Here is a 15,848-nt window from a genome sequence, read left to right as displayed (position 1 = left end):
AATTAGTAGTAAGTAAGTAAAGAAGCAGTTCATTTACCACTACAGGGTACCACCAAACACACACATAGTATATACATCGCTTTCAACCTGCACATTCCTTCTTGTAGGTATTATGCACACCTTTGAAAAAAAAACAAAAAAAAAAACATGCTGTATCTTGACTCAAACTCTGATATTACACAATTTGCATAGTGAACTTTTTGAAAGCTCTCAGTGCAGCACTTAGCTAAATGATGTGTAACCCATACAAAGATTACAGTATTACATCTTCTTCCAGATATCTTTTAAAATATACACTACCGGTCAAAAGTTTTAGAACACCCTAATTTTTCCAGTTATTTATTGCAGTTCAAGTCGTGCAAGTCCAATGAATAGCTTAAAATGGTACAAAGGTAAGTACTGAACAGCCAGAGGTTAAAAAAAAAAAAGGTTTGGTTACCCAAAACTGAAAAATAATGTACATTTCAGAATTATTCAAAAAGGCCTCTTTCAGGGAACACGAAGTGGGTTAACAATTCAAAGCTGTTCAGCAGCAATGAAGGTTGAATCAGCCTTGAAAACTGGTGCTACTAATTCCTACAGGTGTTCCAACTTTTCTTGGTTACTTACAACCCCCTCTGTCTGCACAAAAGCAGTGTTGGAACACACTGTGGTACCAGACCCCCATGAGCATCAGGTGAACAGTATTGTACTGCAGAAAGTAGTGTGTTGCTACAAAAATGGTGAGAAAAAGGCAATTAACAATGGAAGAGAGACAGACCATCATAACACTTAAAATGTAGGTCTTTCCTACAGGGAAATTGCAAAGAAAGTCAAGGTGTCAGTGAGTACAGTTTTCTTCACCATCAAAAGGCACTCAGAAACTGGGGGAAACTCTGACAGGAAGAGGTCTGGCAGACCCAAAGCCACAACTGAATCAGAGGACGAGTTTCTGAGAGTTAACAGCTTGCATGATAGGCGGCTCACAGGAGCAAGTCTCAGTTTCAACTGTGAAGAGAAGACTTCGAGCTGCAGGTTTGACAGGACGAGTTGCAGCAAACAAGCCATTACTAAGATGTCAGAATAAGACAAAGAGACTCGCCTGGCCATGAAACACCGCCATTGGACTACTGAAGACTGGAAGAAGGTATTATGGACTGATGAATCAAAATTTCAAATCTTCGGTTCATCACGCAGGATCTTTGTACGCCGTCGAGTAGGCGAGAGGATGGTTCCACAGTGTGTGACATCAACTGTCAAACATAGAGGAGGAAGTGTGATGGTCTGGGGCTGTTTTGCTGGATCCAGGGTCGGTGACTTGTACAGAGTGAGAGGCATCCTGAACCAAAACGGCTACTACTGCATTCTGCAGCGCCATGCAATACCCTCTGGTATGCGCCTAGTTGGTCAGAGGTTCATCCTACAGCAAGATAATGACCCAAAACACAAGTCCAAGCTATGCCAGAACTACCTCAGGAAAAAAGAACAAGATGGTAAGCTTGAAAACATGGAGTGTCTCCAGACTTAAACCCCATTGAGCTGGTTTGAGATGAACTGGACAGAAGAGTGAAAGCCAAGCAACCTACAAGTGCCACACATTTATGGGAACTTCTGCAGCACACTTGGGAAGAACTTTCTGAAGAAAGTTTGATTTCTATTGTAGAAAGAATGCCACAAGTGTGTTCAGCTGTTATATCTGCCAAAGGTGGCTACTTTGATGAGTCAAAAGTTTAGAATACATTTTGGTCTATAAATTGATTCCATGATTTCTTTTTCAACTCAAATTGCTTATTAGCTTCTATGCTTTCATTTTAGAGTGCAATGAGACACTAAACTGAATAATTTTCAGTAAAAAACTGGGAAAAGTGTGGTGTTCTAAAACTTTTGACCGGTAGTGTATATTCTTGTATATCAGTGTTTCCACCCTGCAAAATGTCTCTGTCAAGTTTTTATCTTGTCATGTATTACAGTACATCTCTGTGTACTTAAAGTGGGTCATGGTTCAGAACATTTCCTTATTCCGTTACCTGTAAATGCGTTGCACAATTACGGTTGGATTAGATCATCTGTCATCGCCTGGATGCAAACCAACTTCAACACATGCATTTTTTATTTATTTTTTTGTGGTGGAAAGGTGGACTGGAGTTACTCCATCAGGAACTGATTATGCTCCAGCAAAGATGCGTCAGGCCAAACAAATTGTTTGGATGGACTATATGGGGTGATGGACAGATGAGTAACCGCAACATAGCTATACATATCTTCTGTGTGGAGTTGAATTTATTTACAACAAAATGGCTCTGATTGGTTGCAGAATCATAGCCATTTGCATGTGGAGGTATTTCTTTATCTGAATTGCTTGAAACACGCCCCATAATAAAATCTAAGCAGCGTGTTACCAGACTCTTATTCTGATGAGAATTGAGTCTGCCATGCTAATGCTGTAATTATCCTTTATTACTTTTCAATTGATTGTTGTTGTTTTGTTCAACTACTTACGACAATATTGTTTTGGAAACTCTTATATAATTCTTATTTGTTACTTTTATGGTGGTTTTTGCCAACATGGCAGAAGTTCTGTCCACTACCAGTCCACAGAACTGTCAAATCAGTTACACAATTTGTTGACACTGTTTTCTCTTGCCAGGCTTGATCTCATTATTACTGAACCCATAATGAACAGCCAATGAAACAAATGTGAATAATCATTTGTATGGATTTGCTGCCACTATAAATTGAAGGGAGAAAGACCTTTAATAAACTGAACACAAATGTCCTGTGCTTTTGAATGACATTTTCAAGGCAGGCAACTGCTTGGGATCCCAGGCCAGTGTGGCAATGTCTTTGCTTTCAGTGACAGTAGGAGACCTTCCTAAGGGGCCCACTACCATAGCACGTCATGGGCGTGACTCTTTCAAGTAGCCAAGTAAGTTAACGACGCCCAATTCAAAATGATAAGCTGAGTTGAGTTTTCCCTCTGGGAGTGAAAAAATAAAGAAAAAGTGGAGAAGAGAACAGAAAGCAATAATTATTAATAATAAAATTAAATAGGGCGGCACAGTGGTGTAGTAGTTAGCACTGTGATAGACTGGCAACCTGTCCAGGGTGTACCCTGCCTCTCACCCACCCGGTGACCCACCAGAGGACAAGTGGTTACAGAAAATGAATGGGAATAATATTAAAACAGCTAACTAAATGCTGCTAGTCTAGAGTTAGCTATGGGGGAGAGACATTTGAATAAGAAACCTTCACTACCATCACATTATTTAAGTTGTTCTTTCATCTAACATCAGTTAACTTAGCTAGGTCACTTTAAGTGAACAGTGATATGCAATGCATATGAAGTATCTTGATTGTGTGTCACTAATGTAGTGAAATCTTTCCTAAAGTGACCTGAACCACCATGAACTTTGCAAATTTTTGAATTTCAGCACTTTGTTGGGCACCTTGGACCACCTTCAACACAAAATGAAAAAAATAAATAAATAAATAAACAACTTGAGCTGAGGGCTGGTGATTTGCTACACTGTATTAGCATACAGATATTCAGAGAAATATTTAAAAAAAAAAAAAAAAGAGACATTGTAAGGAAATATACTGTGTGTGTATATATATATATATATATATATATATATATATATGTGCGTGTGTTCTTCACATCCAGGGAATAAACAAGACAATTTACATTCAAACAGCAGTGTGAAGCCAAAGTGTCAAGACTACCAAAGTTAGATACAGTACAGTATAAGCAAAAACTATAAACATTGTCCTCAATGTTTTTGTAATACCTTACAATGTTTTATCAAAGACAGCCATTGGGGACATCACAAACCATTTGGAGAGTCATATTTCACACATAAATGAACAACTTAAAAGATACACAAGACTGACTACATTTGCCAAAAGCCTTTGGCTTTCTAGATTCTGATGAAATCACTGTAGCTTCATAAATCATTATAATGCATCACTGCACAATAACTTACTTTATTTATGAAGACTTCATAACTTTGTCATTATCCATCAACCCCTTGCTGCAAAGCAGAGTTTTGAGAGCCAGAATTGTAGGCTGTATAGTTCTAGAGTCAATGGAGAAGCTCTCCTGCAGATCTGATAAGCAAACCACAATGTGTCTATGTGACACTGCAGCCTGATTTCACACAAGGGAGTTTTTCTTGCCACAGTTGCCTTAGTGCTTGCTCTGGGGGTTTCAAGCTCTATAGTATGTAAAGCACCTTGAAACAATTTGGCTTGTTATTAATGCTATTTGAATAGGTTTGAATTTAATGGAACAGTATTTAATTGAAAAAAACGCTGCTTATGTCATTACAGCGGTACGACAGACTGGAAATTAATATATTCAAAAGTTATCATGACAAATGAATATCAGAAAAGTGCAGTGTCAGACTGACTCATACTCAATGCTAGAGACAAAGCACAGGGCTCCAGTTAAAAAAGAAAAGTGGTATGTCTAGGTTTTCGTCCAAATGTAGCACTGATTAAATTAATAATAATAAAAAAAAAATAGAATACAGAAACAGAATCAAAAGGTGATAAATGCATACCTTTTTATCCCATACTATAATGTGACTACTAGGAAATGGTTACATTATAGAAGAAAAGAATACAATGAAATGAAAGTAACTGAGAGTGCTAGAGAGTGCATTAAACAAATAAGGATACTGAAAGCTATTTTTGCAATTACAACCAGAAACCTCCTTAAACATATGAGGGCATTGCAGTGCATCACCAATACTTCACAATCCCCCCTAAGGGCCCCCTTCTATCTATCTAATGATTTCACAAAATTTATACTGGTAGGATAGCACACATACTTTTCCCCATGTGCCCTTGTCTGGGCCAGTCCGAGAATTACCAATGGTTGCCACTTTTGATACACCAACGATACACCATCATTTTTTGTGCCCACTGTTTCACAGCACGTTTTTGTAGCCTGACCACAAAAAAAGAAAAACAAAACACAAACACAAAGTCTGCAAAACTAACCAGTATTAATGAGGCTTCAGTAGTTGGAGTTTGCAAAATATGATGGGTCTCTTCCTAAAAAGTTTAGAACTTTTTAGTATAAAATTGTTAAAAGGCAGGCAGCAGCTTGGGACCCCATGCCAGTGGGGCAGTTTCTTTGCTTTCAGTGACAGTAGGAGACCTCCCTAAGGGGCCCCCTACCATAGCACGTCATGGGCGTGACTCTTTAAAGTAGTTAATTATGTGAAAAGAATAAGGGTAAAGACAGCAGTGACAGGGAATGTGATGCATTTATGTTCAGAGCCAGGTCTGTTACATTCAAGCGTAATGAGTAGATATATTCCATGATATCCTCTCCGTGATAAGGTTGTCCTGACAATTTACATAGGAAGTTTAAAGGATGCACATGTTGGTAAGGATCACTTAAGCACAGTCATGACAAAAAAATGTCTGGAAGTGAAAAAGCTATTGGACTCTGTGAAGCACACACAGCAACAAACACTGAAACAAACAGGAAATGCTGAGAAACTTTATGTGTATCTGGCAACAAGTCGCATCAGTATATAATTGACTAACTGTGAAGAAAGCGTAGCATGTCAACCTTCAATAAATACTGTATGGTATTTATTTTGCTAACATTTAATTAAAAAAAGAATATGTTTATATAAATTAAGAATAATGTGAAAGATATTATATAGCTTTAATATATTATTATTATTATGCACCTGTTAGACTTCCAATCTCCGTTCTGATTGTTCATTGACAATAAAAAACAAATGAGGCAGGCAAGATTTCTTGGTTTGGCACTAACCTTGTAAAAAAAAACTTTACAGTGTAACCAAAAGCCTTTTGTGAACAACATGACCCCAAAAGGATAATCAAGCATTCAGTTTTCATTGAAAAAAAATATTTAGTCAGGCAGACAGGTTGCAACAATAAATGTGATTATCAGAATGCATCTTAGTCCAAGTGAAGCAGTTCAGTTAACTAACAGTAAATTGAAGACAGTGCAGGAAAAGCCCTACTGAGCTCACCGTGCAGTAGCTAATTAAAGGTGTGATTGAGAAGTGATGAAACAAAGTTTCTTTCAGGATGACAGTCATATCTTCTGACAGTGGAAAAAGTAAATGTCACAGAACTCCAAACATGCTGCTGATTTTAAGTGGGACGGAGAGAGTTTGGGAAGAGTGTTGATGTTAGGCAAAGGGACTGTCTGATTTTAAGATGGAGGCTTCTGCGTCATGGAAGCCCTTCCCGTTTATGTATTCTGAGTGACCGTCGATGCTGTAGCAGCCCTGTACCTCTGTGATGGAGGAAGCCGTGTAGGAGGCCGAGCGCAGGGCATCTGAATGGTTTCCTACGCTGCTGCCAAACTGGATATTATATTGGTTCCAGTGCCTCCTCAGAACAGCTTGAACCTAATCAGAAGAACCACATTTCAAATATTAATGGGTGTGCTTCATTATTGATTAGTTCAGTTACAGCGAAAAGTGGATTAGTCTACTTTAGTCCAAAGTAACAAAGAATGCAGAACAAAATGGATGCCAACACATCAAAAGCTGACAAATTCGCAAGCTTAAATTTGTACACAAACAAATGAGTGGTTTTAGATGGAACTAGGGTATTGTAACTATTGCACAATGGATAACAATGTATCCATCCCCCTGTTTTTTGAAACTAAAAACAAAGCCAAATCTTAATGCTAAGCTAAGCTAATTCCATGTCCACATACTGGCTTTGCATGCTTTAGCTATTACCCCATGACAAACAGGAGCTCATACTGAATTGTTGTTACTGCTGAGCAGATAAAAAAAACTAAATGTTTAATAAAAAATAAAGCCCAACTGCCTCTGATGCAACAGATGTCAGTTGTTGATGTCTTTGGCAGCAAATTTATGAAACAGCGGTGAAGTGCCTCTATGTGCTAACTCCTTTTGTTCCAAGATCAAAGAGGAGCTATTCCGTGCATCTTGGAAGCCTTTCACTGTAAGCATAAACAAGCTGTTTTGTATGCTGATCAATGTCCTGCATAATTGATGCCACTCGATGTACAGACCATGGCTGCTTACTAACAGTCGAATCATCAATCCCGTGAAAGACACTAGAGGACCAAGCCCTGCTTCATGTTGCCTAAGCTACCCTAGATTACAATGGGGAAGTGTGGAATAGTGCATGTGCTTGTGTATGCACAAGTAAAAGAGAATAGAAGGGCATAACCCTGTCTTACTTCTCCATTGAAAAAGCAGAAGATTGTGGCCACAAGCAGACCCTGAAATGAAAACAAAAACACATGAGACAGAGAAAGTACACTGTTTATTGAGTGGTCTCAATGTTCCAGAAAGGTCTAAAGTGTTATAAAGCAGAGATGACTAAAATACACTAAGTTTATTCAGCCTGCTGCTCAAGCTATTTGTCCCTGCACTGCCTATGCTGGGAGAACTCAGGATGATCAGATAACACCTTTCAGCTCAGACAATTCATCCCTTCCTGCTGTTCTTGCCTACAACATAACAGAGTCTTGTCAGAGGCTGATGGGACTGTTATGCTTTTACTATAAGGTAAGAAAGTAAGGAGGGTTAAGCCCAGGCAACAGTTCATAATAGTAAGCTAAAGACATCTATCATTAGAAGAGACAGAGACTAGTATGTAATTAAGTTTAATAATAAATGATATATAGGTTACAAGGACAACAGGACTTCACTTAACAGAGCACAGGAACTCTGCAGTCCATGCAACATGCAGTAACTGTTAAATTCCTTTCTAAAAATATACACTGGACATGCCTTTTAGGCATACTAATCTACAGCTGTGTGTCTAAATCTTTTAAATCAGTAACAACTTGTGTGGACCAAATACCATGGTTCTAGAGCTTCCGAGCATCAACTCACCTGGTAATGCATTAGTATGTGCATGATATAGTCATAGATTTCAGAGGATGCCCGCCCCTCTGGCTTGTAGGGAAGTAAGACATACTGTATTCCCAGAAGGGGGACCAAGATGAGGGTGGCTCTCACTGCCTTCATGTAGAGACTCGACTCTGCTTGGTGGGTCACCTTCAGTTTGGTGATGAGGACTCGCACAATGTTTAGTAGAAAGAACAAATTGACCTAAAGGGAGAGGACATGATAATCAGCATTCTGACTCCAGGGACAAATTATAAATTAATCCTAATACTGTATCTTACATATGTGCCAATGGAGAGTGATTCACCTAGATGTATAAGACACCTTCCAGCTATGTTCATACCTAAATGTATAAAGATATTACAAACAGAATGGCAAAGGGCCCACCAAGACCCCATGAAAGCCACATACAGTTAAAAAAAAAAAAAAAAGAAAAAAAAAAGTACATCCTATGGACATTGCTAAAAGTTCTGACATATTTGAACAAATATGTACCGCCAGTTCTGAGCATTGGCATTTGATCTGAAACCTTAGATTGTAGTTTTATAGATTTGAAGGTGTGAGGAATGTTAGAATGTAAAAATGACATGTTTGAACGTGTTACTTTTATTTGCAGACATTGTTTCAAAGGATCATAAATTTGCATGTTCAAATACTGTATGTTAAAAAGGTCACTATTTCACTAGAATGTTTGGTTATTGTAGCTGACGTAACCCTGACTCTTGACTGCCACATAATTCAGTTCTGTATGGTCTAAATAAACATATCATGATTATCAAAACCAAAACAACAAAAAATGTTTTTTAGGGGCCCTGAATTTTTTTTTTTTCAGTCTTTAAAAGAGAGTCTTAAAGGGGACATCTTTCTCTGAAGTATGCACCACTGTGCTGATTAGGTGAATTTCTTGAAAACAACACAAGCCTGGGGATGATGGAGCAGGTCCTCAGAGAGGCAGATGCATTGATTTCACAAGACAAACACAATTATGCATGCTATGAAACTGTGCCGGGCCCTTGCAGTGTCCACGAGGAAGAGAACAAAAGCAGCTGTGCTTGTTGCACAATAAAAACAGTGCACCGGGAGAAACATGAAACCAATCAATAGTGTTGAGTGTAAGAGTGAGCCTTCTTACCAAAAGAGCAGCACAGATGGGACCGTGGATAATGTAGAGTAGCGACGTTTTGGAGCTAATCCAGCAGCTACAGTGGAGGGGAGAACAAAAAGCAAATGTTTACACAACACTATCAACGCATCACATGAGAGCTGACCCATCACAAAGATCAGTGGGTTTTCTGAGAAATTAATTTGCATTTTGCTACAGTTCCATGGGGAGATTAATTAGAGAAGCAACAAGTGAGGCAAAAGGCTCTGTTAAACTGTTCAAGACTGAGATAAACAAACTGGTTAAGCAACAACTGGTCAAACAATTTTAGACAATCTACCGGGTAGATATAAATATATTCTGTAACTATGGTGTAGATTCTACACCAAATGTATAGAATGTATTTATATAGAATAAATAAAGGATTATCTTATCTTATCTTATGCAAATTGTAGCGTTGGCTTACTTATCATTGTAGTAGTAACTCCGAGCAATGGCATGTATGGAAGCTGGAATAAGCGGAAAGCCTGTAAAAAAAAAGTTCAACAAATTAGACTTTATTGTTTGAGAACCTTACATAAACGTGATTGCATTCAGTAGTATTTCATACATACCCCAGCCCAGGAGATAGTACCACATCAAATGCTGCTTCTCAGCGAAAACGGCCACCACGATGAGAGTGTGCAGATATATTCCCTCACACAGCATCCAGAAGTAATTACACCCAAACAGGTAGAGATGAATAAACTGGGACACTTTACAGCTTGTCTGAGGAAGAAAAACAGGCACATAATAAATGTGGGTGCTTGCTGTAAACCATAGAACCGTTTTTGAGCAGCTTTTTGACAGACTTCTGTTGAAATACTTAATATACTTAATAAAATGACAAAAAAAGAAAGTAAACTCATAAACTATAAATAAAGAGATAAAACTAACTGGATTCCTCTGCACCAGCTCCTGGTTGCTGGCCACTGCTGTCAGCCAAATGATGGTGATCACAGAGTTCAGAACAAAAGAGAAGAAGAGGTTTTTGTGAAGGGTGATTCTTTGGCAACTCAAACTCCTGTAAAAAAAAAAAACAGACAAGATATTATACCAAAGTGCTTATAACGCACACATAGGCTAAGAAATTCATTCTGTAAAGCATCAAGTTAATAGACATTTACTGACTTGAAATGGAAAAATATGCCAAGGGAGATAAGCAGTGAGGTCAGGGACAATCCATGTCCTATAAGGGCTAAGTAGAAAAGATTCATTGCGGTCTGGAAGAAACAAGAGTCAGAAATTAGATTAGCTGGATTGGTCTGATTATCTATCTCATAATAACTACTAATGACTCATGATGTGAGACAACATATCCCTATAGAATCAATATACAGATGGTCTCTGCCTCATTTAGTACCACTAGCATATTAGCATGGTTTCCCAACACCAGCATGGCATTTGTCTTCAGATCCACTTTTCAGTTGTATGAGAAATGACTACTCAAGTAAAATGATACATATGGTATGCACATCAGCGACCTTTTTACTATTTTCCTATCACTGTAAATGAACAGTATCTGCACAGACTCCTTGATAAAAGATCAGGGCTAATCATGATTCAGTTCATAATGCATTAGTAACATCTTGTGAAATGACCTACCACTCTGCCTTCATTGGTGTGTTCATTGCAGCGAGTGTAGTTGGTCCACGTCCGGTTGCTCTCAGGGTGTAGGAACCAGCGGCCACTATCAGTGCAAATCTTTGTGACCATCTCTGCAGGGAAAAAAAAAATGCTAAGACTGTTGCTTATACCATGACTTTGAAAAAAATAAACCATATCAGTGCTGAATCTCACAAAAGATTTTCTTGGTATTTATGGTACTATGCAGGCAGGAAGTAAAGGGAGTTGGCTCTGTGCATTTTGGAAAAACAGAATAAATCATTGTGCAGAATAAATCATTGTGCATATTTCCAATGTTATTTTATAAATTAAAAATTGAAATTAAAAACATATTCTAAAATTCCAATAAACAAACACTTTAATATCCATGAAACTAATGAAAGCATAGATGGTAAACGGCCTTGCTTTTATATAGCGCTTTTCTACCTATTGGCACTCAAAGCACTTTACAGTCATAGACACATCTACCCATTTGCTCATACAAGCACACACATTCACACACCAGTGCCATGCATGTCTTGCTAAAGGATACTTCGGCACATTACGGGGATCGAACCGCTAACCCTCTGGTTCGTGGACAACCCGCTCTACCTACTGAGCCACAGCCGAGAAGGACTGGAAGCAAATCTAGTAGAAGGATGTACTATATTTTAAAAATGCTTGTCCAATAAATAGGAGATGCTTTACCGTGTCATTTTAACACACTCTAAGCATTCTAAATACTTGTGTCCTTCCACTCATATGCATGAGCCTAACATGTTTCATGGCCATTTGTTGTGATTGTTCAGACTTTGAGCAGACTACAAGCTGTCACTGTTCTCACATAACTGAATGAGTCTAAAGGGTGAAATTGAGATAATGGGGAACTCCATGAACATTAGTTTTATTTAAGATTGGTATTAGTCATAATTAATGCTTTTCAGCCTGAGAAATCAGTTATATTATGCCATCTGAGGTTGTGGAGAGTTTTAAACCTGTTGAGGAGATCAAGACCACAAACTGTGAGTGAGGATAGCAGAATATAGCAGCCTTTACTGGTTTGGTAAAACCTGCAAATGGACCAAGCATGATTGGCTATTATAAGCTGCAGATCTCACCTGAAGGGTCAAAATCCTGGAAGTAGTCCGGGCAGTGCTGCTCAGATATAATTCCAGCTTTTGTGTCGTCCCAGCACAGCCAGCCATCCCAAGTGCTATTACACATGGGTTCTAAAATCACAGAGAAATGTTATGATTTAATGGTAATGGTTTATTACGTTTTTACAATAAGGTTGTTGACGATAAGAGACACTGTTCACTGCTTTAGTGTCTTTGAGTTGTATCACAAAATAATGACATATAATGACATTTAAATGGTGACCCTGTATGTAAACTGTCTGAAATTTTAGTAAATGCTGATTTGATTTTACTTCAAAATGTTTCCAATTTTGAACTAACCAAGGAACACACTTTGGCAAGTAGTGTTTCATACTAATTTCCTTCAATCAAGACAGCCTAGAAACATGAACGCTCAGAGCTACCTTGTCTGCTGTGAGTATCGTCCTTCATTATCTTTTGATAGCACTCAAACTGAGCTGTCACTATCTTGTTCCTAGTGTGTCCCATGTCATGGTAGACGTTGGTTGGATGCTGCTGCTGGGTTTCATTAACCTCCATGCTTGCTGTCACCAAAAACTGCAGAAAGAAGAGGAAAGGTAAATAAATCTTTGTTGTTTGTTTGTTGTTGTTGCAATCAATAGTTTTTATAGTACAGAAAAATAGAAAAAAACTTAATTTGTGAGTCTATGCTTCATAATGTCTTGGCTCTATCTGAAGAAAAACCCAGAATCATTACCTTAAAACCATAACGTCAGCAACAACAAAACATAGACAAAAAATTCTACAACTTCCCTAACAGTAGTGTGTCAGTATTCTAATACATTTTATTAATGGCTAAAGAAAGGTAAAACAACTGTGTAACATAAAAGGAAAAAATGTAAGCCTGTGTCTGAATTTGTTTCTGGCTGTATATATTTAACTCACTGGGAATGTATTAAAGTAACTGTGACATAATATCCAACCTAATGGTGGAAAAGGAATTAACAGAGAACATTTCATTAAATCCATTTGAACAACATGGAAACTATGACATCCATTCAGGCATATTTGCAAACAGATATGTCCTGAGATACCAACCCAAAGCAGCCCTCTCATCCTTTAAAATGCCTCTAATGTAAACTGACCTACTGTCAACTAGTCTCAGTCATACCTGAACAGTCACTGCAGTATTTGTAATTATGTAACTGCAGAATGGTTTGAAAGAAAGTCTGATCTGGGTTTTCTCCAACTAGACACAAACACATTTGATATCTGCACACATGTAAATGTACTGATTGTGATGTGTATTTTATTTGTGTGGGTGGGTGTGTGAGTGCATGCTCTTGTACAGCTATCTCTTTGAGGACTCGTTTGAGTTTTACACCACTGGAATGTGGACATTCGTGCAAAGTGAGTACAGGACGGTCACAAGTTTGGGTGGGTGTATACATGTGTAGGATGTTTTACCATTGTTAGATGACACAGCAGAATGAGAGCCACCTTCCAGCTATGTTCAAAGTTATTCAACCTTCTCTCAGCCATATCAGAGCTGACTGATGATTTATCAGCTGCAGATCTGGGAAAGAGAATCGACAAGTAAATAACCACATGAAGGCTACCTCACAGCACACCATATTTTTGACATTATAATCTGTGGACTGTTGCTACTGTGCAGTATTTGTTATCACAGTCACTTTAGCTGGGAACCACTAAGATTATTGAAATCTATCATAAACAATGATTTATTTATTCTACTTTTCTATTTTTTCACCTGTTGTTTTGTCTTTGTCGATGTTTCAAGAATAGCCAAAGACAATTTCTTTGTACTGTGTATAATGGTAATAAAGTTTCATTCATTCATTCATTCAAACAACATACAAAGAATTTTAGATCAAATTTACTAGTACGTACCTAATTTAGGGGGTGTCTCAAAAATAAATTATCACTCGAATTTCTCATGAAAAAAGTCAGCCACAAGAGAGATTGCATTCTCTGTCTGTGTGGTTATAGGGATGCACAGATTTGTTTTAATGTGAAGAATAAGCAGCAACTGGATCAAAAAGTGAAGAAACTGAATCACTTAACACAAAAACTGATTTTATCACCACTACTAGAACTCTTGATTTTGTCATTAGAACAGTCCTTCAGTGTGGCGAGGATATACAGTTTATATCACGTATCTGTTATATTCATAACTATTAACCATGGTGTAATCATTTCAACAATCCCATCCCTGCTCTGTCCTGCACATCTGCCAGTTGACATGTATCACTGTACAAGTTAGGTCTGTTTAAAATCAGATGCTTCCACAATGTATCTTGGCTTGATGATCAAAGACCACCACAGATGAAAAAGTAATCAGTTCGAATCAGCCCAACAAAAAGTGCATCGGCCCCAAGACCTACTTCAGCTGAGAAAAAAAATCATACACAGCTAAGCACACCGCAGACTTAAAATCCCATATTCTCCCTGCTGCTGTGTTTTGTGAGCCACAACTACTTGACACTCTTTTTAAATTGTGACAAAGTGTTAGATCGGTTAGTGGGCGTGTTACACATTTCACATGTAAAGGTCTTGCTTGTGCCTCATCAATGCCAGAATCCCAAAAGGCTGTTTGGAGCTGTGCGCCACTGGGATTTCATGTCATTGCTGCTGCATAACAGATGAGACCAGACTCAAATGGAAGTGTATACCTCAGGCTTGACAGATTTGCTTTTCAAAACCGTGTGTTTACTAATGCTCGGGTAGATGGTTGCATAAGCAGCTAATGGAATTACAGCTCCACTCACAAGTGAATCTTAGTGAATTTATTCTAATATTAATTCATCAATTGCTTTTTTACTAGTTATTTTTGCTTCAGAAACATAACAGCTTGAGCTCCACACTTACTCCCAAGGTAACTAGAAACGAGTTGTTAGGATTATTAGAATACCTGGCACAAATCACTGGACTAGATTCTTGCGGCAACAATGCTTTCAATGTGAATACATGTAACAAACATTTTCATTTATAGCAGCCAGACGTTAAAAAAAAAAAAAAAAAAAAAAATAGACAAGAAGGGAGACACAGAAAAAGAAAATGCTCTTATCCCAGCTTTGAGAAACCAAGTTATGCTTGCTGCATGTCCTCCAAATGAAATCAGGACTCTGATACAAGTATATACTGTATTTTATCTTGAGTTATGAGCGATGACGACTAGATGGGAAGGCACAGCTTTAACAGTCCAGAAACACAAACAGTCATGAAAGCATAGGTGTGACACGAGTTTTGTCTTTTGGTATAAGGAAGGAATTAAACATAACTGGCAGTTTAGATGCGAGAAAAAGAAAAGCAATAGTAATCAGGAACACTAAGGGAACACTGCTAAATGGCTCAATGTCAAACACGATATAGGAAAATAAAGGTGGGCAGCGCAACCCTGTGACTCACATCAAAGAATAGCTCTGACTTTGGTTCTTGTTCAGACTTTGTATTAAGATCCGATCTGGGCAATCAAATCACATAAAAGGCAGGTGTGAACACTCCTAGGATGCACTGAGACTTTTGACATTTGAGAGATCCAATCTCTGACCACATTTGGGGGTGGTCTGGGTTGCATGTATCCGCATTTCTTTTGGTAGTGTGAACGACATGCAACAGGGGTGTGGAGCTTTGCCTCATTCATTCAGAAAAAAAACAACAACTTACAGCTACTATTATAAATGAAGGAAGAGGAAGAGGCCAGTTGAGGAAAAAGCACTGTAAGTGATGTCTGTTGATTAGTAATGAGAGCCTTTTAAAATGTCCTGTCTTTGTAGCTGTTAACTAACTAAAAAATAAATAAATCTAAGTAAGAATTTACAAATTAAAGTATTTAATATGAGTACACAAGTGTGAATCTGTGTTGTTGGTGTTGTCATGTTGATATATAAAGAGCTGCGTCAAGTTAGTAGTATTTCCTCATTCACTGATGTCTTTATTTACTTTTATTACAGGAGATTACGTATGAAAACTTCCAGAGTCGAAGTTATAATCTGAGTTTTGTGCAGGTCTAACTAATGTGTGTGCCCAAGCTGGCGTTAATCCAGATCATGGTTCTGGAGCAGCAGTAGTAATTCATCGGAGACATCAGCTTTTACAGATGTTACAATATTGTACTGC

The 15,848-nt window shown here is 38.1% G+C and overlaps 1 protein-coding gene across 3 annotated transcripts in view; it reads right to left on the bottom strand.

The window, feature by feature from the left end:
- Positions 1-3,622: 3,622 nt before the first annotated feature.
- Positions 3,623-15,848, bottom strand: part of LOC311487939 (calcitonin gene-related peptide type 1 receptor) — a 30,771-nt gene continuing 18,545 nt past the window's right edge. Inside the window, exons 2-13 of one of the 3 annotated variants that reach the window (XM_084544383.1) lie at positions 13,176-13,284; positions 12,152-12,305; positions 11,730-11,840; positions 10,612-10,724; positions 10,138-10,229; positions 9,904-10,030; positions 9,582-9,735; positions 9,434-9,494; positions 8,998-9,064; positions 7,851-8,069; positions 7,190-7,231; positions 3,623-6,380 (exon numbers count right to left, since the gene is read on the bottom strand). In XM_084544383.1, coding sequence (XP_084400509.1) covers positions 6,159-6,380; positions 7,190-7,231; positions 7,851-8,069; positions 8,998-9,064; positions 9,434-9,494; positions 9,582-9,735; positions 9,904-10,030; positions 10,138-10,229; positions 10,612-10,724; positions 11,730-11,840; positions 12,152-12,305; positions 13,176-13,250 — 1,437 coding nt within the window. In that variant the 5' untranslated portion in view covers positions 13,251-13,284 and the 3' untranslated portion in view covers positions 3,623-6,158. Of the gene's footprint in view, positions 6,381-7,189; positions 7,232-7,850; positions 8,070-8,997; positions 9,065-9,433; positions 9,495-9,581; positions 10,031-10,137; positions 10,230-10,611; positions 10,725-11,729; positions 11,841-12,151; positions 12,306-13,175; positions 14,461-15,848 lie in introns of those variants that run through there. The other 2 variants (XM_084544381.1, XM_084544382.1) reach the window with 2 other exon arrangements.

The sequence above is a fragment of the Chelon labrosus genome (assembly GCF_963514085.1).
Source record: "Chelon labrosus genome assembly, chromosome: 5".
Classification (NCBI taxonomy): domain Eukaryota; kingdom Metazoa; phylum Chordata; class Actinopteri; order Mugiliformes; family Mugilidae; genus Chelon; species Chelon labrosus.
This window is presented reverse-complemented; position numbering and strand designations above follow the sequence as displayed.